Genomic DNA, 23,077 nt, shown 5'->3' on the forward strand with positions numbered 1-23,077 from the left:
GGCCACCCAAATGAAGGAGCAGAGAGGACAGACTGACCAGCTCCGTCTTATCCGAGTTCTGAGCTGAAGCCCCCTGGGCTTCTGGATGTTACATCTACCTGGGGATATGGCTGGATTGAGAGATAAGAGAACCTGCGGTGGTGAGGGTGGGTACTCCATGCTGGGAGCGAGGAGAACCTGGTTCCAATCCCCCAAGGTCTGCCTGGGCAAGCTGCCTGACCTGTGAACCTATCATTCCGGGAGGAACCCATCGGCTTCCTGTCTGTGGCTGTGGGAGTCTGTTCTCTGATTCTGAGGACAGCAGGGCCTCTGCCCAGGGCAGGATGGTGCGGGCCAGTGGGACCTGCCGCTTGCTTTTATGGCTTCAGCTCCCCCCACGCTGCCTGGCTCACCTGTTCCTGCCACCAGCTATACCATGTCGGGGCCGTCACACGGGCTCTCTCTGGGCCTGGAGCCCTTTCCCTGCAGAGGGCGTCGAGCTGGCTTCTCTGCTCTCGGAGCTGTCCACCCCAGATGCCCCCTGCGCCTGTCACCGCCTGTCCTACATTCTTTCGACTCTTCTCCCCCCAACCTCCAAAACACAAAAATGCCAAGCCTCTGTCTGGCTAACTCTGCTGATGCCCTGGGGGGAAATTGTTCTGAATGGGCTAAAGTTCATCCCAATCCACACCTGCCTGGTCAGACCCTCCCAGAAGCCCAGCTGGGGTTGTTTCCCCAAGGAACAGGAGAGCTCACTTTTCCAAAGAGCCTAGGTCTGAGCCTGGCAAATAGTAAGTGCTAAGTAAAGGTCACAGCCTTGCTGGCCGCTGTTTGGAAATTTCTTTCTTCCATTCATACAACAGGTATTTACTGAGTATCTACTAGGGGTCAGGCCCTAGGGACACAACAGGGAACAGGACAAAGTGCTTGCCTTGAAGGGGATTATATTCTAAAGGGGCACTGGTGTGGTAGGCATGGTGTGAGGCATAGACAATAAATAAATCTATGATGGCAGGAGGGCTATGAAGAAAAGTAAATTGGGGAGTTTCTCTCTGTACCTCCTGATAGTGTACCTGCAATGTCATCATATAATCGCTGTAATACTCACTAGGGTATATTTAAGCACAGCTCTATGCCAGTTGATACCTACTTCTTCCCACAAAGTCTGATGATAGTGACAGATCTGGAAATGGAGGCTCAGAGAGGCTAAGTGACTTGCCCAAGGTCATCCAGCTTCTGGCAGGGTTGAACCTGGGACTCAGGTCTTCTCATTCACTCATCCCCACCCCCCCATTACAGTGGGGATTGCAAACAGTGAGAGCAGGAAGACATGGTCCCTGCCCCCTCGGGAACCTGAGGTTTGGCTGGGTAGTCACGCTGGATCAGCCCCACACACTTGCCTCTGTGTGAGGCTGACTTGTCCTTCGGGGCACTGTGGAGCCCAAGGAGGCAAACGGTGGTCATAATGGCAGTAACAAAGACAATAACAATGCTCGGCACTTACTGAGCACTTAATACTTGCCAGGCTCTGTGCTGGCACCTTCCCCTAGTTCTGTGGCACAGCCCACTCGGTAGCCCCTGATGAGAGGGTGCTGTTACTGTGCCCATTTCACAGAGGAAACAACAGAGCCTTAGAGAGGTCAGAGGCCTGGTGTTAGTTACGTGGCCAGCCTGAGGCCCAGGCCAGTTTCCTCACTGGACCACTGGGGGGACAGGGAGAAAGGGAGGTGGGACCGAGTAGGGCTAGTTTAATGTTAGTGAGCAAGGCCAACATCAGGGTCACTGGCAGGGGTCAATAGTGACCCGTTAGCATCCAGGAGCACTGGACTTCCACCCCCAGCACCTGGGTCCCTGGGAGCTCTGAAACCAAGAGCTGTGCAGCTCATTGTCTCTTGGCCCCTCAGCCACAGCCTTTGCACCTCAGAGGGCAAGGTGAAGGCCAGCTTGGCTGGGACGGGAAGGCCCTGGCCCACTCTGCTCTGAGAATCCCCCTTGAGCTCAGGGGAGTTAAACATATTGGGGTGCAGCTGTCCTTCTTCACCTAGGGGCTGGGATGGGGGACATGCCTGGGAACAGAAGCCACTGTCACTGCCCTTGTGTTTAGTTGGCTGTCTGTCCCCATCACCGCTTCGTCACGCACTGCTTGAGGGCAGAGAGAGACCCAGGGCCCGACACCTGCTGCACAGAGGATCCTGGCACACAAATGACCACAAAGGGGTCTGGGGGGTAGCCCCCGCCCGCCTCTGGTCCCGCCCCCAGGGAGGAGCGTGGGGGAAGGGCAATCTCAGTGGACAGCCAGGCCCCCCACCCCTCCTCAACTTGCACCCTCCATTCTCAGTCTGATGGGGGGCGCCCTCTCCTTTCAGCTGCTGGGGTCTGCCAGCATGCCTGCTGCACCGTGGAGTCATTTAACCCCTGGGGACAGCTCTTGGTCTGCATGGGGTACCTGGGGGCCTCTGCAGCTCAGCTCTGCTGCCCCCCAGTTGGGTGGTCTGGGCCGGCCTGACCTTTCTCTCTGCCTCAGTTTCCTCAGCTGTGAATGAAGATAAATGAAAACTCCCACTCTATATTCACAGCCCTCTCATAAGGAGCCGTTACCACCATCATCAATACAGAATGTAATACATCTAATATTTGGGGCCACCTTCTCATACCAGGCTCTGTGCTAAATGCTTTGCCTTTGTTAATTTTTTTCTAGTCCTCTCAGCTTTCCTAATAAAGTAGGCGGCTGTTGTCTCTATTTTAGAATCGAGGAACTGCCGCACGGAGAGGAGAGGTTACTCACCTAAGGACACACAGCCAGAAAGCAGTGGAACAGGGATTCCCCCTCTCCCACCAGCTATCTGGTTTTCTTTATACCCTCTATCTGGTTATTCTTTTCTCTGGCATTGTTGAGGGTTTAATCTCACTGTTGGCCGTCCCTAGTACATTACTTTCTTGTGTGTTTGATGCTCTAGTGTGAGCTAGTGCCTGGGGGCTTTATATTCCTGCTCCAGGTCCTGGAGCATTACTGCCCAGGACCCGTCTTTCCCCTTGGTTTGGGAGTCCTGAAGCACGCACGGGGTAAATGTGAGAATGGGATCTGTGCAAAGGCAGGAATGAAGCCTCCAGTTCACTGGAGATGCTGGTTTCCTCACTCCTGTACCCCCTGTTCTGGCCAGGTCTGACCTGCTTGCTGGTGCCTAGCTCCACTGGGACTCTGGGAGACCCCAGGCTACCCTGTCTCTGGGAGTCCATCCATCAAGTTATCACCTTTCTAAGGCCCCACCTCTTCAGGACTTGAGGCCTGGTCTCCTGTCTGTGGTCTTCATTCGAAAGCTCCCTATTATGCAGAGCCTAGCAGCATAAGATGGTCATGTTCTGTTCCTATCTGCCCTGCTGGGGTTCAGTTCCGTCTCCAATTTATAGCCTCGATGGGTTCCCTTGCCTTCCTGTGAATTTGGCCAAACACTGGTAGATTTTATGCAGCATTTCTTAATTTCACATAACACAAGTGTGGTCAGATATCCAGCCTGCCAATTTGCTAGAACAGAGGCCGGCTGTGCACGTCTATCCTGTGGGTGCCCATCTGTGCTACTCTGCCTCAGGCCCTCCGTGGGCACATGTTGTGCACACATGGTTTCTAATACCAATACCGTAATGTGTACAGTAAGAAACGCAGTTGGTGTCCAATTAATCCACTTAGCAAGTCCCAAAAGTTGAGGTGCAGTTGGGAGAGGAGAGGGCAGAGACTCCACCTCCCTGAGTGCCCAGTCCAGGGACACTGGTGAGCTGGCCTGCCTGGATTAAGCATTTCACATGCACTCTCTCCTTTAATCCTGAGGATGCAGACACGAAGAGGGCCAGGTCCTAGGCTTCCCTGGAGAGGCTCGCAAGTCCACAGGGAAGAGGATGGGATGGACCTATAAATGGCAGGTGACTCACAGCAGTGATAACAGGGGCCATGAGAATAAGAGCTGCTGTGTCAGCAGGTGGCAAGAGCCAGCACAGAGCTGAGAGCTTTACACGGATAAGCTCTAACAGTTTTCCGTCATAGCTATGAGACAGATGCTATGCCTATGTCCCCATTTCATAGCTGAGGAGACTGAGACACAGGGTGGGGCCTGGCTGGAAGTCAGAGAGCCAGAGATTGATGTTCCTGGAGTTTAAGCCCCCACCCCATGGCCCCGGGGCCTGTTCACACTGCAGGTGTTCCAGCGATGTTCTTTAGTTTTTCACCAGATGCCATGAGCATTTGAATATGTACAGTTCATACAGCCGCATCAAGTGTGGAGGGGACTGGGTGGTAATTGCCAGAGGGGTCTACTCACCTGACCGTCCGGAGGCTGGGCACCCAGGCCACGTGCCTTTCTCCTCTGTGGCCCAGTCCACTCCCCAAGGGCAGCAGGCACTGGGGACTGAGTGGGTGTGTGCATAATGGGGGGTCCAGTCATTGTCGCCACACGGAGCGTTTCTGGAGGTAAGGAACATGCGCTCAGTCGACCTTCGTGGAGCCATTGCCCATGGAGCTCAGCATTCCTTCTCACCCAGGTTGCCCCTGGACCTGACCCCAGTGTTTCCACTTTCCTTGCAGGGAGCCGGGAGGCTGCCTTCACGTACGCCATCATTGCTGCCGGTGTGGCCCACGCCATCACGGCCGCCTGCACCCAGGGCAATCTGAGCGACTGCGGCTGCGACAAGGAGAAGCAAGGCCAGTACCAGCGGGACGAGGGCTGGAAGTGGGGTGGCTGCTCTGCCGACATCCGCTACGGCATCGGCTTCGCCAAGGTCTTTGTGGATGCCCGGGAGATCAAGCAGAATGCCCGGACTCTCATGAACTTACACAATAACGAGGCAGGCCGAAAGGTAGGCAGCCAGGGAGGGGGGCCGGGCGGCCCTTTGCAGAGATGCCTCCACACAGCTTCTTCTTAATGGCTGGGGCTGGGTATCTGGCGGTGAGCCTCAGGGCTCTGCCCTTAGCCTCATTCTGCCTGACTGTCACAGATTTGCATTGGTCAGGATCTGTGTGTGCTGTGAAGCTGGTCAGTTGTTGGAAAGGTTGAAAAACTGAGTCTTTGTTAAAGCCAATTGGATGCTACTCAGCAAGATGGAAAGAAGGATGGATGGGAATTTTTATCCTTGGGTCCAAAATCAGCCATAAAACTCTGATTATGGGCTTGGGTTGAGTGAGTTCCAGAGAAGTCATTCCTATGGAGCAGTTGCCAGGGCCACTAACACGTCTTGGGCATCTTAACCAAGATCTGGAACTTGAAATAAAGGAGGTGACCATTCCTTCCTTACTTCTTCCTCAGATACTCCTGAATTCTGGGCAGAGTTTGGAAGAGAGTCAGGGGTGTTCCAGGATGTTTCTAGTGGAGGTGTTTGAAATATAAAGGAGGCTGGACACCCATCCTGTGGAGCTGGTTGTCCTGAAGCAAGGGAACAGTTGGGTCTGCAGGTCCAGAGTACAGAATGAGCACCCATGGGTTGGGTGTGTCGCTGAAAGGCAGGTCCTGCCAGCAGGAGGGCAAGCCATCACCACCAAGAAAGAGACTGAGATACTGCGAAAGGAGTGAGACCCCCATCCTAGGAAGTATTCAGGCAGCAGCCACTTGGCCAGGCATCTCAGGGCACCCGAGTGAGTGCTCCCTGGCTCAGGCAGTGCCCAGGGCTGAGCCCTGCAGCTGGCAATGGGTTCTGGAATTGCCTGTGAAGGCCGAAGTGCTGGGCGCCCACTCTGCAGCCCCCAGGCCCAGGAGGTATTGGGAGATCAAAGGCTCTGAGTCAGGTGGGAGGTCCACAGGGAGGTCTGTAAGCCAGGGCAGCAGGGAGGGGGGCTCTATGCTGCCTGGGTGGGGGATGTTCCACTGCAGTGACAGCACGTGTGCACGCGCTACTGGGCCGCAAATGCCGGTACCTGGCAGGGGCCAGTTAGGAACAAGAGTGACAGGAACAAGGGAAGTCAGGCACAGGGCCTGCTGGGCCAAGGAACGCAGGCCCCACCCACGGGTCCTTATCTGCGGCCTGTGGCAGCCAGACCCTCTGACTTCAGACTCAGAATTGTACATGTGTTCACTTCATTTGTAAGTGTTGGCATTCAAAACCAGTAGTCACCAGTAACTCTTTAAAAATACAGAAAAGGTCTAAAAGAAAGATCACCAAAGGCTCAAACACATACATCTATCAGCTTGGGGAGCCGTGAACCACCCACTAGGGTGGCAGATGAGTGTGGCACAGCCCTTCTATTAGAGCATGCCCATGGGCCGGGCATTCTCTAGCTCTGGCTGTACCAGCTTGCTCAGTCCTCACGGTGCCCCTATAAACGGTATCGTCATTATCCCCTGTCCACGGGGAAGACATTGAGTCACAGCACCGTTAAGCCATGTACCGACATTCCCAGAGCTAAAAGCAAAGTCAGAATTTGAACCCAGTGCTTCTGGCTCTCGAGCCGACATTCTTTGCATACCACGCACTGCAGTGGTGGCTCAGTGGTCAGAGCTCAGAGCGCGGGCTGGCATTGGGTTCAGATCCCAACCCTGTCATTCATTCCTGCCCAAGAAGGAAGGGGCACTGGCAGGAGAGTCCTCTGAGCCGAGCAGATCACTCACCCCAGGCCTGGCACACAGTCCCCAGCACAGGACGGGTGTGATCACAAGCTGTGCAAGCAAGTGTCAATGTGTCATGCGGGAGGGAGTCTGTCTGGTAAGTGGTGTTGGGGATAGCGTGCACATCTTGCTGGGGAGCAAGGCCTGCTGAGGGCACCTCTCCTCCCTCTGCCTCTCGAGCCTCTGGCCACATCCTGTGTGTCAGAACCTCCCCAGTTGTTCCATGAGTCACACAGGCAGAGCTGCTCACCTGGCCTGCCCCAGGGTGAGGTCCTCATGTAAACTAGAAGGCCATACCTGTGGGGTCCAGTGGCTGGGAGCGCCTGCCCTGGGCCAGGACAGCCCTCCGGGGTTCTTTGCTGCTCATTCCTCACTGTTTCTGGGTTCAGATCACTCCTCAGGGCTGAGGTCACAGGTCACAGGTTCCCTCCTCCCCTTGAAGCTCTAACTCCCTGCGGGCAGACCAAAGGAAAGCGAATGGCTTTCCAGCCTGTTTCTTATCTGTGGCTTGTTGGACCACTGGGAGAATGAAAGGAGAGAATGCCTTGCATAGGTGAGAAAGTTTGGTGCATATGGAATGGGAAAGAGTTTGTGAAGTCACACAGCTCCAGCAGGGATGGGTCATGGGTGCTGTTGAGGGCAGCTCCTGGGTAATGCAGATGCTGGAGCTTTCAGAGGTCATAAAGCCAACCTTGGTGGGCTTCCTGGAGGAGGTGGGCCCCAACAGATGAGTGAGGTTTGAGAGGGCAGAGAGGAGAGGTGAAGGCAACCAACATATGGTGTGGGGAGGTATTGGCCAAAGGCCCAGTCCAGGGTCCACACTGGCTGTTCTGTGGGTCCCTCAGGGGGAAATAGCAGGCAGGGAGCCTGCAAGGTCACCTGCCAGGCCAGGGAGTGGGGGCTTTGCATTGTCCCCTCCGATCTTCCTGTGGCTGCCTTCTCCAAGTTCAAATTACTGCTCAGACGTCCCCTCCTTACAGACGCTCCTCTTTCCATTCCTTCCTAGCCTTCTCTTAGATAGTGCCTTGTTCTGGGGCTTTCTCCCTTCCCTAGACAATAAGTTTGACAGGAAGGAGACCCTATGTGTCTCAGTCACAGCTGTGCACCAGAGCCTGGCATAGAGGCATTCTACATAAAGAAAGATAAACAGCTGTGTGCCTTATGGTCACTGGGGGGCCCCCGATGGTCCTGGAGCAGGAGAGGGACAGAGATCATAGAAACTGCCTCAGGAATGGAGTCTGGGGAGAGTGCAGGCCAGGCCCACCTTGATGTTTCCAAGCAGGAATGGATCTCCTAGTTCAGGGGAACTCAGCTGAAGTTTCCCCCACCTACCTAACTCCAGCTCGGGAGGACCCCTAAAGGTGGCTTCCTGGAGCAGCAGTTCAACCAGGCACTCTGTATTTTCCAGAGCCAAGAGGCAGAATTCAGGTATACACAGGCAAAGGCCTGAGCAACTCAGTCTGGCCCCTTTGTGGGGAGCAAATGGAAGCCCAGAGAGGGTCTCCACTGGCCCTTGGGCACCCAGGGCAGTGCCATGCCACTCAGCCAGGACCCAGACACATACCCAAGTGGTCAGGGAAAAGGACAACCTGGGGTAAGTGAGGCTCGGTATATATCAGCTCTGGGTCACATCCCTTCTTGGGGCCTCAATTTCCCCATCTGTCAAATGGGACTGAGCCTCAACCTGCTGGTCAGGACCAGGAGACATCACACACAGGAGATGCCCCGGGATCCTGCAGTGTGCCACTTATTCAAAGGCATGGGGTCCTACTCCAGGACCTCCCCCCACAACAGGCTCCCATGGGTCCCATGCAGAGCAGAAGTGGGGAACCCACAGGAGAAAAGGAGCCAGCCTGCAGCTGCGCCTGGCTGAGCGTCTTGGAAAGGATCACAGATGTGTTTATCACTGGCTCACTCACTCCTCCCGCGAGGAGACAAGACTGGACCCGATCACAGGCTCTGGGGCTTGTTGGCGGCTGATGGGCGAGAAAAGGCGGCAGGGGGAGTTGGGGAGGGAAGTGCGCGTCCCAAGGGGCAAAGGTGGTGGCAGGTCTGAGGAAGGGAGTCCAGGGCAGCCCAGCCGCCTACTCTAACCTGGCACATGAGGGAGAATAAACGGCACTGCGGGCCTGAGCCTGGGCGGAGCTCACCTACAGATGTGGGCCGGCAGGCAGGGCAGGTGGGGGCCCTGCTGTAGGCGCCCTTAGTTATCTCCTGCAAGTGTGTGGTCCACAGGGTCAAATCAGAATGGCCGGGTGAGAAGAGAGAAGTGGGGGGTGCCAACTGCTCTCTTGGGGAGGAGACTTCAGAATTCTTGGAATTTTAGGACCGTAATATTTTGCATTGAAGCCACAGACTGTTCAGATTGGGCCTGTAGGATATTAGGCTCACGGATGGGGTTTGGGATTGTGAGACCTTCGGCCGGGAGGGAGAGAGATGCCAGAGGCGTTTGGATTGAACTCTTTGGGTGGCACAATCTCTGTGGCTTTGAGTGATTTCCTCCCAGGCTTTTGGGCAGTGGGGATGAACTAACCATGGTTCTTGCCCTCAAGATGCTCAGTCTAGTGAGAGTCAGAGAAGATGGACCAGAATTACAACTCAGGGCTACACACCATAGGGATAGGCAACACAGAAGATGCAGAATGGAGCTCAGAGGGGGGAGTAGATTCCTCTTGGAGAAGTCTGGAGACCTCTAGGAACAAGAGGAAGGGACCCCTTTGCAGGGCTTTGAAGGATAAGTAGGAGTCCTCCAGGTGGGCCAGGCAGGTGGGAAGCAGGGGAGTTCAGGCAGAAGTAACAGCCTTTACGAAAGCATGAAGTCCTAAAATAGCATGGTTGGGGTGGAGGGCTCCATGTGCCTGGGGAGAGGGGAGAATGGGTAGTGAGGCTGCAGAAGGGGCTGGGCCAAACACAGGGCCTTGATCGCCAGGCCGAGGTGGGGACTTCCCCTTATGCTGCAGGTTCCTGAGGAGGCTTTCACAGGGGTGTGCTGTGGGTGGCTTCCTGGCCTCCTCTGGAATGGAGTGGAGAGTGGGGTGAAGGCGGCAGGGTGGCGGCTGATGCCCAGACCCAGCAGGGGCCTTGGGGTGGGCGGGAGGGACAACTGTTTAGAAGAGGCGGGATTCCCCTTGGGTTGCATTTAGGGTAGATGGGTGGGCGCCACCCTCACTGGGGTCAGGAGCTGGAGCAGGGGGTGATCATTCTCAGGGGAGCCTTTGGGCGTGGGAGTGGGAGACCCTGTGGGCAGCAGGTGGGAGTGCCCAGGGGCCAGTGGTGCCTGGATCTCAATTCTGGGGAGAGGTGTTGGCTGGAGCCACTTCCTAGCAGCCATCAGTGGAAGGCAGTGACTGAAGCCCTGGCACTGGCAGGACTGCCCAATTCCTGGGTGCTCCTGGAGCTGAGCTCCCCCCCTGCCCTGGCTGTAGGCAGGCCTGGGAGTCAGCGGACACCAGGGAGCATTCAGGGGGGAAAGGTGGAGAGCCAGGCACAGCCCTGGGGGAACAGGCCCTGGGGCAGGAGGGCGTGGGAGGCCGAAGAGTGGTCATGTGGGCTAGGGGCCTGGCCTCCGAGGCCTCTGTGGCACTATTGCACCTTCGGTACTAAGAGCAAAGCTGGGGGAGCTCTGGGGCCCTTGGGGGAGGGCGGGATTTCAGCAACCCTTTCCTGGGATTGTGGTGACTGAGCCCAAGGGAGGCAGCCCTGGGGATGGGGGCCCGGCCAGGACAGGGCTGGCCCTGCTGGAATGTGCCGCTTGCTCCCAGGGAGGTGAGCTCAGGCAGATGGAATTCCACCTGAGTGAGACGTCACCTCCCAGGCCCTGCCCGGTATCTTTCTCACAGAGGGTGCTGGTCTTGTCCCTTCCTGCCCTGCCCTGTCTGGTCTGGGTGCTCCTGGGAGCTGCATTCCCACCCTGCCCTGGGTGCAGGCAGGCCTGTGAGTCAGGGGACACTAGCGACCTGCACCCCCACTACCCCCACCACCAGGGTGGGGCCCAGATAAGGCTTGCTCAGCTATTTTCCTCTGCTGTCCTGAGGGCCACTTGCATATTTGACCAGATAGAGTGGTCAGCAGCGGCATGTCGAGGGCCTGAAGAGCCAGGCTCTGCCTGGCCTGAAGTCAGCTGCCCAAACCAGGCTGTGAGGGGGCCTCCTCAGGCTGCTCCATTCCCGCCCTAAATCCAGGTGCACATGTGGGCTCTCACCTGCTCAGACAGGAAGGCTTCTGGCCAGAATTTAAGGGACTTGGACCAGGGATAGCCTTGGGTAAATCTCATGCCTCTGGGGCCTCAGTCTCTTCCGTGGTGGGACCTTATGGTCTCAGAATAATCCTCCAGGTCTGACATGTGGGGAGGGAGAGAACACAGGTTTTTTAGGACCATTGGACACCAATCTTGTCTGCAGCCACACATTCCTGGAGTCTGCCAAACTTGTTCCTGCCTCAGGGCCTTTGCACATGCTGTTTTCTTTGTCTGCAATGCTCTTCCCTCAAATATTTACATAACAAGCTCCTTCTGTTCCTTCAGTTCTCTGCTTGGATGTCTCCTCAGGAAGGCCCTTCCTGACTTTCTTCCCTTACATCCACCTCAGCTGTTTCTGTACACTACCCTGTTTTATCTTCCATGTAACACTTAACCATGTGAAATTATCTTATATGCACAGCTCTGTCTTTATTGCCTGTGTTCTCCCACAACAATGTCAGTACCAGAGGGGTAGGGATGCTGTAAGGTCACAGCTGCATTCCCTGTGCCTAGAACAGTGCCTGAGGTGCTCAAGAACTATTTGTTGAGTGATTGAACGAAATGACAAGTATCTGCTCTTACCTTGGGGAACTTCCCAGGAGTCGGGTGCCAGATAAAATACAGTGACTCCCCCATTAAATTTGCATTTGAGTTAAACAAATTATTTTTCAGTATGAGTGAATCCCAAATTTAGAACAAGTGTGAGGCATACTTGTACTAAAAAATTATTCATTGTTTACCTCAAATTCAAATTTTACTGAGTTTCTCATATTTTTAATTTAAATTCTTACATTGAGATATTGTAGATTCACATGCAGTTGTCAGAATACAGAAAGATCTTGTGTATCCTTTACCTGGTTTCCCCAATAGCTTTGCAAAACCATAGTACAATATCACAACCTGGATATTGATATTGGAACAGTCACAACACAGACCATTCCCATCACAGGGTTTCCTGGGCTACCCTTTTAGAGCCATATCTACTTCCTTCCCTCCATTACCCCCTCCTAATCCCTGGCAGTCACTAATCTTTTCTCCATTTCTATAATTTTATCATTTCAAGAACGTTTTATCAGTGGAATCATATAGCATGTAATCTACTGGGGTTGGTTTTTTCACTCAGCATAATCCCCTCCAGATTCATCCAAGGTGTGTTTATCCATAGCTTATTCCTTCTTATTACTGAGTGGTAGCTCACGGTATGGATGTACCACAGTTTCTTTAACTGTTTACCTTTCTAAAGACATTTGGGTTGTTTCCAGTTTGAGGCAATTGCAAATAAAGCTGCAACGAACATTGATGTACAGGGTTTGGTGTGAACATAAGGTTCCTTTCCTCTGGGATAAATGCCCAGGAGTGCAGTTGCTGGTCCATATGGAGTTGTAGGTTCAGCTTTGTAAGAAAATGTTAAACTCATTTAGACAGGCTGTGCCATTTCCATCACCACCAGCAATGTATGAGGGATCCAGTTTCTCTGCATCCTCGCCAGCATTTGGTGTTGTCATTGTTCTTTATTTTTGCCATTTTGACAGGTGCTTGTCATATCTCACTGTGGTTTTAATTAGCATTTCTCGAAGAGCTACTGAAGTTGAACATCCTTCTGTGTGCTTGCCTGCCATCTGTGTATCCTCTTCAGTGGATATGAACAGATCTCTTCACAGCTTACGTCTGTTGTCTAATTAGACTGCTTATATTTTTAACATTGAATTTTTGAGATTTCTTTACGTATTCTAAATTCTAGTCTTTTGTCAGACACGTTTGCCGGTATTTTTTTTCTCAGTCTGTGGTGTGTCTTTTCATCCTCTTTTTGGGTCTTCTACAGAGTTTTTAAATTTGAAAAGGTCCAATTTATCACTTTCTCTTTTTATGAAAGGTGTTTCTGGTGTTGTCTAAGAACACTTTGCTGAGCCCTAGATCCCAAAGATTTTCCCTATGTTTTTTTCTAAGTTTTCTACTTTTACATTTAAGTCTGTGATTCATTTTTTAACCGATTGATTTTAAATCAACAAAGGTTTAGTTCTCTCTGAAATTTGTTTTGAATAATTTATTTCTAATTGTAGTAAGATATATGTGACATAAAACGTACCCATTCTAACCATGCTTAGGTGTGCAGCTCAGAGGTATTAAGTACATCCATCTCACTGTGCAGCCCTCCCCACCACCCACCTCTGGGACTTTCTCATCTTCCCAGACAGAAACTCTACCGCCCTCCTCCTCCCTCAGCCCCCCAGCAGCCCCGGCGCTACTTTCTATCTATGAATGTGATGACTCCGGGGACCTCAAGAAGTGGAATCACAGTATGTGTCCTTTTGTGACTGGCTTACTTCACTTAGTACAATGCCCTCAAGGTTCTGTGATCTGTTTTGAATGAACTTTTTTATACAGTGTGTGTTTCAAGTCAGAGTTCGTCTTTCTGCCCACTTACGCGCCACCCTGGCAGCCCTACACAGCCTCTCTGTCCTGTGGGGGACTGTGGCCTCTGGACGGTGCCGAGAACTACAGAATTATTTTAGAAGTGGAGACTCTCCTCTCCTTGGGCCCATTTCATAGATGAGAAACTGACAGCAGACACAGAGGGCCCTTGCCAAGGCTGCACATGCCCAGAGGGGAGGGTGGGGTCTGTCCCCTGGGCCTGGCTCTCGGCTCCACCTCCCTCCTGCTCCCTGTGGCTGCCCAGGTGAGGGGCTGCTGTGGGGGCTGGGACGTCCATCAGGGACAACCAGTGGGGGTGCCCCAGCCCAGAGGAAGGAGCCAGGAGGGGCCTGTAGCAGGAGCTGCCAGGTGGGGGTGGGCGGAGGGGAACCAGCCCAGGGCTGGGTGGAGAGGCCCATAGGGCTGAGGTTTTCTGGTTTTCTCTGATGGCACAGCACACTCGGGGCCTAGCCAGGTCGGCCACCGATGCTGCACTGATAGCAGTGGACAGGGCCTAGAAGGGAGGGGATGAGATAGGGAGGCCACAGGGCATGGGGCTGGGGTGGGGAGGAGCAGCCCTTCCCACAGAGGGCAGCCCCACGCCCCCAGCTCCATGGAGCCTAGCCTTGGCATGCCACTTGGCTCTGGGTGGGCTTCTGAGACCACCTCCCCACCCCAACCTGGGATGGACACAGGCAGCCTGGGGCAGGCCTGGAGGAGACAGCTGGACATGCTGGCCAGGGAGCAGCTTGGTGAGGGGGCCTCAGGGACATGTCACTATGCCCTAGTCACTGAAGGGCTGGGGGGAGCGGGGTGTACAGTGGAGGATGGCAGCAGGACTGGGACTCAGGAAATAGAAGCATGTAAGGAAGATGCAAGTTTCAGCCCTGGTCAGAAAGAACATGCTACCAGAAAGTGAGATCAGCGAGAGGGCAGGGAGGAAAAAGACACAGTTCTAATATTAGCACTTGAGATGCATGTATTAATTTAATCCCCACAATAGTCCAATGAGGTTATGAGCATTCTCTGGTTTCTCCATTTTACAAATGGAGAAATGGAGAAACAGAGATGTTAAGAAACTTGCCCAAGGCCACACAGCTGGCAGGTGCTGACCTGAACCCTAGCAGATCTGGCTTCAGACTCAATCCTGCACCACTCAAGTGTTGCCAGCCCCAGGGGTTCTTGGAAGTGGATGTGTTTATCCCCACCCCTAGTTCTGATGTACTGTGGTTCAAAAATGTTATCCTACGATTCTCAGATCCCGTTTTGGGGAACTTGGAGATGCTGCAGTCCTCAGCCCCCAAAAGGCCCCACTATCTGGAATTTGGGGGACTGTGGAGTATTCAGGCACTGTGAGTCCTCGCCCACTCCCATCACCGTGGCCTTGGGACAGTCCTCAGGCCATGGCCCTCTGCCGGGGAGAGGACACTCCGGGCCAGGAAGGAGCCTGGCTGCACGGAGGAGGCGTCTGCATGTCGCCCCTCCTCGGCAATACAGAGAGCTGGGGCACCTCCTGTTCTGAGAGAGCTCCTGGGCTTGCTCAGCCTGGTGAAGGCAGCCTGCAGGGGCACATCCTCACCCCTGCTGAGCCCTCCTTGTCTTTCCAGGCAGCCCAGCCCAGAGCCTGGCATACAGCAGGTGCTCTCAGGGACATGGGGTACTTGAAGCTGTGCTGTTCAATGTAAATTAATTACAAATAAAGAAGATAAATCATTCAGGTCCTCAGGGCCCCTTCCAAGTGCTAGGGAGACACATGTGGCCTGTGGCCACCACAGCTGCATCATCACAGAAGTTCTTGTGGGTCAGAGCGGCCGTGGGTACAGACCACAGTGTTGCCATTAAGGGGGCTGGGAAAGGTCCCAGCAGTGGTGGGAGCTGATCCTTCCACTCCCCGGCCCCCACCAGCCCAGGAGGGGTCTCAGATCGTGGCCCTCTGATTGCATTGGGAAGGAATTCCCAGCGTGGCTGCCGAGCTGGGGCGGGGGACTCACGGGAAACCGACCGAGGTGGGGAGGGGCAGCGCAGCGAGGGGCTCGGTTACACCGCGGTGGGACCAAGTCAAAAGGCACCACCAGAGACAATTGCAGCCTTTGTCCTCTGGAGGGGCACCAGGGCTCCTGGGTGTTATCAAATCTGCTGGGATGAGGGGAGAGGGGGCCAAGCGGAGGGGGGAAGGCAGGGGAGGGGTCCTGGAGGGAGGGAGGAATGAGACATGGCCCAGGGATATGGAGGAACTGGCACTTTCTCCTTGTCCTTCAAGGAAAAAAATCCAGGTGTGGCTAAGTCCTGAGGAAGGACACCTTGCCTGGCCAAGGGTCTTCCTTGGGTCGTCCCTGCAGTGTATCTGAGGTGAGGGCCTGTCCCAGCCTCTGTGTCTCTGATTCTGCGGGATGTTAGGTGCACTGGGAGACAGGAATGACATGGCTACAGAAAGAGCTGTAATAAACTTCTCTGCTGGTGGCCTCAGACAGCCCTCCTCTGAGCTTCAGTGTCCTTGCTGGGAAAAAGGCAGTAGTTTGTACTCCTGATCGAATGAAATAATGGCCATCATGCGGAGTCCCATGGTCTCCTGCCTGGTGAGTCCTCAGAAAACAGTAGCTGCTATTGTGAATATTGTTATTTGTGATTTAAGGTAGGAGTAATGTAAAATCCACACATAGGTTCTCATGCCTATATTCTATTCCTAAGGATCTTTCCAGCTCTAAAACTCCATTTTCCTCATATACCAGCAACATGGCATGCTGGAAGGACTGCAAAGAAGGTGTCCAGAAGCTCATTGAGATTTGTCACTTTAGTGAACAGAGACAGTTAAAAGGGGATCAAGTCATTGCAATGCCACATTGGTCCCCCCACTCCACGACAGGTGACATCCACCTGGGGGTGTCAGTGGGGTCCGAGTGGCCACCTTGGGAGGGGGCCCGGCCCTTGTCCTTTGCAGCCCCATGCCCCAGATACCCCAGTACACACCATGTTCTGGGACTGGCAAAGCTGTCCAGTCCACCCTCCAGCCCAGGCCGCCCACCACACCTCAAGCATCATGCACCCAGCCGCCTCCTGTTCCCCGCTCCGGGATGTCTGCTGGCTCATGGAGCCCCCTGTCCCAAAGCTCACTGCTCATCTCACCCCACAAACGTGCTCCTGCCCTCATCCCCACCCGAGCCTGTGAAATACCAGCTGTCCTTCCAGGTGTCCAGTCCAAAGCCCTTGGCTTGTCCTTGACTCTTCCTTTCATACCCCACATTCAATATGTTGGTTCTACCTACACCATCTATCCAGAATTTTCCTGTTTGAATGACCTGCACCCCTTATTGCAGGGCCCAGGCTATCATCACCTCTTCCCTACGTGGTGAAACAACCTCCTAACTGGTCCCCCACTTCCACCTGGGGCCCCCTAAAGTCTTTTCAAGTGTAAGTGAAATCATTCTCCCTCTGCTTACAACTCACAATGGCTCCCAACTCACTCAGCAGGTGCTGAAGTCTTTATAATGTCCAACAAGGCCCTGAATGACAGGGGTCCTGTGAGCCTCTGACCTCATCTTCCACTTCCCCTTTGCTCGTCTGTTCTGCCCACACTGTTCCCCACACACACTGGGTACATCCCTACCACAGGGCCCTTGCACCTGCTATTGATTTTGCCTGGAATGCTCACACTCCAGACATTTACCCCCTCACCTCCTCAAGTCTTTGTTCAAATATCACCTTCTTAGGGAAGCCTTTCCTGGCCACCCTATTTGCAATTGCCCTTGCATCTGCATTACCACTTCCTGCCCCCTTCCATGTGTTCTTCTTCTCCATAGCACTTATAAGCACCTGACATGACATTGGTAGTCACCAAATGATCCTGATGTGACTGGGAAAAGTTACTGGTTGTTGTGGGAACAGCACAGCTCAAACAGGAGCTTCCTTTTCACCTTTGAAACTCAAGGGTCTGTGCCTTCAATATGTGTTCCTATGGGCCAGCTTTAAATAGAGATTTTATTTTTAAACACCTATGTAGCCCTTTTTGTACTTCAGGCAGAATTCTAACTGCTTCATATATATTAACTCAAAATTCTCATAAGAACCCAGTGAAGTAAGTACTATTATTATCTGCTTTTCACAAATGAGGCACAGGGAGGTTCGCTGACTCACTCAAGGTCACACAGCTAATAAATAGTAAGCCAGGATCTGAATCCAGGCAGTCTGGCTCCAGAATCTATGCTCTTGCTATAGTTCCTCTCTTTTGTGCATTCATGCACTTACTCAATAATTAAATATTTATAGCGTGTATTCTTTGCGTCGGGTGCAAGAACAACAGATGACTGAAAAAGGTCTCTGCCATCAAGGAGCTCCCAGTTTATGCAAAAATGCAGAACAAATAAGTAAGGTGAAAAGAAAAATGTATTTACTTGGCAAACGTTCACTGATACCTACTAAGTATCAGCCAGTGTCTCAGGCACTGGAAATCAGAGATAAATAAGACATAGTTTCTGCGTTCACAATTCTGAGGTGCTTACATTGTAATAAAGGGAAAGGGTGAACTACTGCATGTCTTTATGATGGCATGAACTAGATCTGGCAAAGGGGAGTGTGGGGGATGGTGGGACCCCAGTACAAGAGGTCCAACCACCTTAGATGGCTTCGTGGTTGGGTGGGTGGGTGGGTGGGTGGATGGTCAGACATAGCATAGATACGAAAAGATTGTTGGATGGATAGGTATTTGGAAGGATGGATGAATAGGTGGACAGATTAATAGTGTTGGGGAGGATGGATGGATTAGTGGTTATATGGACAGACAGGTGAATGAATGGATGGATGGGTGCATAGATGGGTATTTGGAATGATGGCTGTCTGAATGAGTGGGTAAAAAGCTGAGCTCATTGCTGGCAAGTTGCACATTCTCCCAGTGAGATCACCAGACCAGCTGAAAGAAAGGGATGGAAATCCACGCATTCGTTCATTCAGCAGATGTTCACTAAGCACCATATTTATGTGTCTGGTACTGTTTTCGGCTCTGGGATTAGATAGTATTTGTCTTTATGGAGCTGACATTCCAGAGAGAAAGCAGAGGATGGGCAAATAATCTAATCTACGTAGAATCTACTGTCAGGAATAAACGAACGATGAAAAAATAGAGCAGGGTGAGAGGGCAGAGATGATAGAGGGGGGCATATTAGGTAGGCAGGAGAGGCCTCTCTGAGAAGGTGGGCTCCGAACTGGAAGTGAGGATGTGAGCCACACACCAGAACAGAACTGGAGACAGAGGAGCGACTAAGTACCAGAGCTTGAGGCCAAGAGGCCACTGCATCTCTCACCGAGGGCGAGGGAGGCCGGAGATGCGGGCACAGATTGGTGTGTTTAGGAGTGGGGGCTCAGGGAAGATGGACCCTAGGAGGAGCCTAGGGTTTGCTGTGCCTTGGAAAGCCCAACGTCAGACCTTGACCCTGGGCCACTCTGCAGGTGGAAAGGCACCACCCTCGCCACCCGCCTCCCCTGGGTTCCCAGCCCAGCTGCTCCTGGCCTGCTCACAGTTGGGAGGCTGTCAGCATTTTAATTACAGCTCTCAGCTCTCAATGGTTTACAACTCAACCGTGAAACAGGCCCAGGGCAACATGTGGCACCTCTGAGTGATATACTTGCTCACCATCTCTATATTTAGTGCTATTTAATGCCTGTGGGCCCAGTTTTCAGAGAGAAAAAGGAGGAATTTAGGGGGAGTGGGTGAATTTGTTTGGTTTTTTGCCTCGGTTGTTTTCTGAGATGATCTCCTGGTCTTTAAAAAGTCACAGGATGCCAACCAAAGGCATCTTGCGCTATACTGTTCATTTTTAAGGGAGCCCAGTTCCTTGGTAAGCCGCCCTTTTCTACTGAGAGTCTGCGTTTGTTTCCTGGCGAGAAAGCTGGGTTTAAAGGACTCACAGACCAAGTGGGAGGCTCCGGGAAAAGGCCCCGGTTCATTAGTATTGCATAGAATGCGGGCTGGACTTCAGGCCATTTGTTCCCCCTCCCCCCTGCTGCGAGGGTCCCCAGACCTCCTGCCAAGGTGTCTACAGGGGGTCTCAAATTAACACATACACACAAATCACCTAGGGAGGGGAGCCTGTGAAGATGCAGCTTCTGATTCCCTAGATCCCTGGGGTGGGGCCTGAGAGCCTGCATTTCCGATGAGCTCCCGGGGACAGCGTGCTGCTGGTCCTGGGGCCACACTCTGGGCGGCAAGGGTTCTGGCCATCGTCATCCAATAGAAATCAATACAAGCCACATACGTAATTTACATTTTTCTAGTACCCACGTTGAAAAGGTGAAAAGAGTGACGTTAAATTTGATGAGATATTTCATTTGATCTAATATGTCCAAAAATTGTGATTTTCATCTGTAACCAACAGGAAAATACCAAGATACTTTACGTTCTATTCCCCACCCTGCCCCCACTAATAAGTTTTTGAAATCTGGCATTTGCTTTACGCTTACAGCACATCTCAGTTCAGACAAGCTACAGTTCAAGCTCTCTGGCGGCTGGTGGCCTCCCATCTTGCAGGGCACAGATTTCAGTCTGGCTTGAATACCTCTGGTGACAGGGAACTCACCCCCCTCTGGGAAGCGCGCTCCATCCCTGCAGGCGCTCAGCTGGGAGATGCCTCAGTAAGACAACTAGAAAGAGCCAGCTTCTCCCTGGGTATCCTCTGCAGAGAACAGTCCTGCAAGTATTCGCATGTCCCAACCAGGTCTCCTTGAAGCCCTCTCCTCTAGCCCCTCCCGTGTGGCAGGCACCTCACATACTCTGCCTCAGTTAGCAGCCCTGAGATGGTTGTTGTTCTTAACCCCAGTTTTTCTTGTTGGAGAGCCAGTCTCAGAGACTGTATGTGATATTCCCACGGCCGCCCAACCAGGAGGTGGCAGAGCAGGGACCTCAAGGCATGACGCTGAAACCTCTTTGATATAAGAGGCCCTGTTCCTTCAGCATGACATGGTTTCAGAGGACCTCCCAGGCCCACCTGTGCTCCTCCAGACACACGGGGCCAGCCCACATGCCGCTGACAGAGCCTCAGAGATGACCAGGAGTGTGGGCATCAGAAGCCCCACAGCCCTTCGTGGCAGGACCGAGACACCACCCCAAGTCCCTTGGAGCTCTGGGTCACAGCCCCTCAAAGCTTCAGAGCTGGGAGGAATCAGTCATTCCTCACCACCCCTCTGCTGGTGGGAAGGGGTGAGGCCCCACCCCACCTCTCTGGAAACTGCCGGGGGGTAGAGATAACCCAGAGTGTTTTTCCCAGTAGCCTGGCTGGAAAAAACCTGACTCCACCAGGGGCAGGAAAAGTGATATCTCAGGGGAGGTGTCTGTGCGCCCATGTCCTCTGGGCTGGTTGCGGGGCAGCAGGGGACCTCGGGCCAGGCCAGCCCACCCTCCTGGACACCAACACAAAGGGAGCTTCTGTTCTGTGATGGGGGCTCAGAGGGCTTCACTGGGACCTGGTGGCCCAGGCAGGGTCTTACTGGGGTCAGGGCCGGGGGTACAGAGGGTGTTCGGCCAGCGTGGTCTGGCTCCTGAGTCCTTCCTCCATGCTCTGGAACATCCAACCCCCTTTCCCTTGTCCCAAAGCCCCTCCTTGGGGCTTCAACCTTGATTTTGTGTGGATTAAGTCAGGGCCTTATTAATATTAATAAGATGAAGGAAATGGCCATCCAGACTCCTGAGCCAGGGCGGATTCATTCATTCACTCACCCATTAATTCGGTAAACGTTTGCTGAGCGTCTCCTGCAAGGCAGGCCTCTTCTAGATGCTTCCCGAACAACACAGATGAGGGCAAGGCATTTCTGGAGCCGACAGTTAGGTGGGGAGGGGAGAGGCAAGCGCCCTGAGTGCTTGGGAGGACCCCCGGGCAGCAGCTCGGATTGCTTTGAGGGGCAGAGCTAGGGGTGAGGAACCAGAGGAAGGTGTCAGCAGAGGGAACAGCAGCTGCAGAGGCCCTGAGGCAGGCATGCTCAGTGAGGTTCAGAAATGCCTGGCGTTAAGGGTCATAGAGGGGACTCACAGAGTTGTGCAGCTATCTCCACAATTAATTTTAGAACTCTCATCACCCCAAAAAGAAACCACATACCTATTAGCTGTTGCTTCCCTGGCCTCAGGCAATCTTTAATCTGCTTTCTGTCTTTTATTGATTTGCCAATACTGGTCATTCATATAAATGCAATCATACAACATGGCTTCTTTCACTGGCCTTCACGTTTTTGGGATTCCTCCACGTTGTGATGTGTGTCAGTATTTCTTTGCTGTTTATGGCTGAGTAATGTTCCCCTCTATGGACAGATCACATTTGGGTTATCCATTCAACAGCTGATGGACATACGGATTGTTTTACCTTTTGGTTACTATGACTACTGCTGCTGTGGACATTCACGCACAAGTTTTGTGTGGATACCTTCCTCTGACGGTGGCACCGTCCTTGTGGTTAGCTACCACACATACTTGAAGTCCACGCTGTCTTCAGGGCTGTCCCAGAAAGAGCCCAGGTCTCTGGGTCCCGAGAGAAGGAGGGTCTGGACAGACACAGGCACCAGCTGTGCCCGGGTCCTCTGGCTCTGCATCCCCACGGAGCTGGCTGTGGCCACACAGGTCAGCAGGTGCCACGGGTGCTGGCTCAGTGCTCATCAGCTGGGCACTTTATAGTTGATTCTCTGTGAAAGTGGGAACATGGGGACCTTCCTCTGGGAAATGGCAGGTGGCCCTCTGACTTCCATGTGCTTCCTGGCCCTTCACCTGTGGTTCTGCCGTGCTGAGCCCCTATCTTAATTCTTGCACCTGCTCAGGCTCTGGTCTGTCCTCCACGTGGCTGCCGGAGGGAACTTGTCAAATGCCAAGAGGCCCTCTGTCTCATCCGGAGGCTGGGCCAGCCCCCTAGCGTGACCCACTGGACTCCTTCCTGTTTCCTGGATGCTCCCTGCTCCCTTCTGCCCTTGGCCTTTGCCCACGCTGCTCCCTGGGCCTGGCCTGCCCTTTCCTCTTTTCTGTCCAGCCAAGTCCTCCTCGATGTCCTGTTCTCAGCTCAGGGGGCCATTTCCCCACCAACTCACTCTGATCGGGGTCCAATGTTACTGCTCTCAGCAAGTATTTACTGAGCACCAACTATGTTCTGGGCACCAGTCTAGGTACTAGGGACATGCAGGGAGCAGACAGATCAAGTCCCTGCCCTTGGGCAGTTTACATTCTAGTGAGAGGCAAGAGAAACCAGACAAAGAAAATGTGTGCTATGTCAGATCGGTATCTGACACATTAGGGAGCAAAAGGAACCAGGACAGGGGTCAGGGAATGTGTCCTTGGAAAGGCCCCAGGGAAATGAGTGGGGATGCTGTGTCCAGACTGGGGAAGAGGCGTTCCAAGCAGAGGGCTGCAAGTACAAAGGCCCTGGGGCAGGAGCATGTGTGGTGTGTTGGAGAAACAGCAAGGAACCCGTTATGGCTGGAGTGGAGTGAACAAAGGAGATGAGGCAAAGAGGTAGAAGGGGACAACTAAGGGGCAGGTAGAGAAAGAAGAGTATAATGAGCTCCACCCACCCAACCCCCAACTTCACAACCCCAAAATTTGGCCATAGCCATCAACCTCATTTTAGTCTCCACCCAAGAGCCCCCAAACTGGAACAATTTAGGGGAAATTCCAGGTATTGTGTTATTCTACCCACAGATTCTTCTGTGTGTGTGTATCTAATCAATAGGATTTTACAAAAACATAACAATACTGTTATTACTAGGTACAACATGAATGATCCCTTGATGTCATATCACACCCCATCGGATTCAGATTCCTCCACCATCTTAAAAACATTTTGTGGTCAGGTTGTGGGAGGGGTAGTGTCGGGTGTGATCGCAGTGAGGGGCACACATCTGCACT

General features: G+C 53.2%; 1 protein-coding gene across 3 annotated transcripts in view; it reads left to right on the top strand.

The window, feature by feature from the left end:
* The window catches only part of WNT7A (Wnt family member 7A), an 82,303-nt gene that overhangs the window by 16,913 nt on the left and 42,313 nt on the right, over positions 1-23,077 (top strand). For all 3 annotated transcript variants that reach the window (XM_017671658.3, XM_037024030.2, XM_017671657.3), the window contains exon 3: positions 4,553-4,824. In XM_017671658.3, the coding sequence (XP_017527147.1) occupies positions 4,553-4,824 (272 nt within the window). The remainder of the gene's footprint in view (positions 1-4,552; positions 4,825-23,077) is intronic.

Source organism: Manis javanica, chromosome 3 (assembly GCF_040802235.1).
Source record: "Manis javanica isolate MJ-LG chromosome 3, MJ_LKY, whole genome shotgun sequence".
Lineage (NCBI taxonomy): Eukaryota > Metazoa > Chordata > Mammalia > Pholidota > Manidae > Manis > Manis javanica.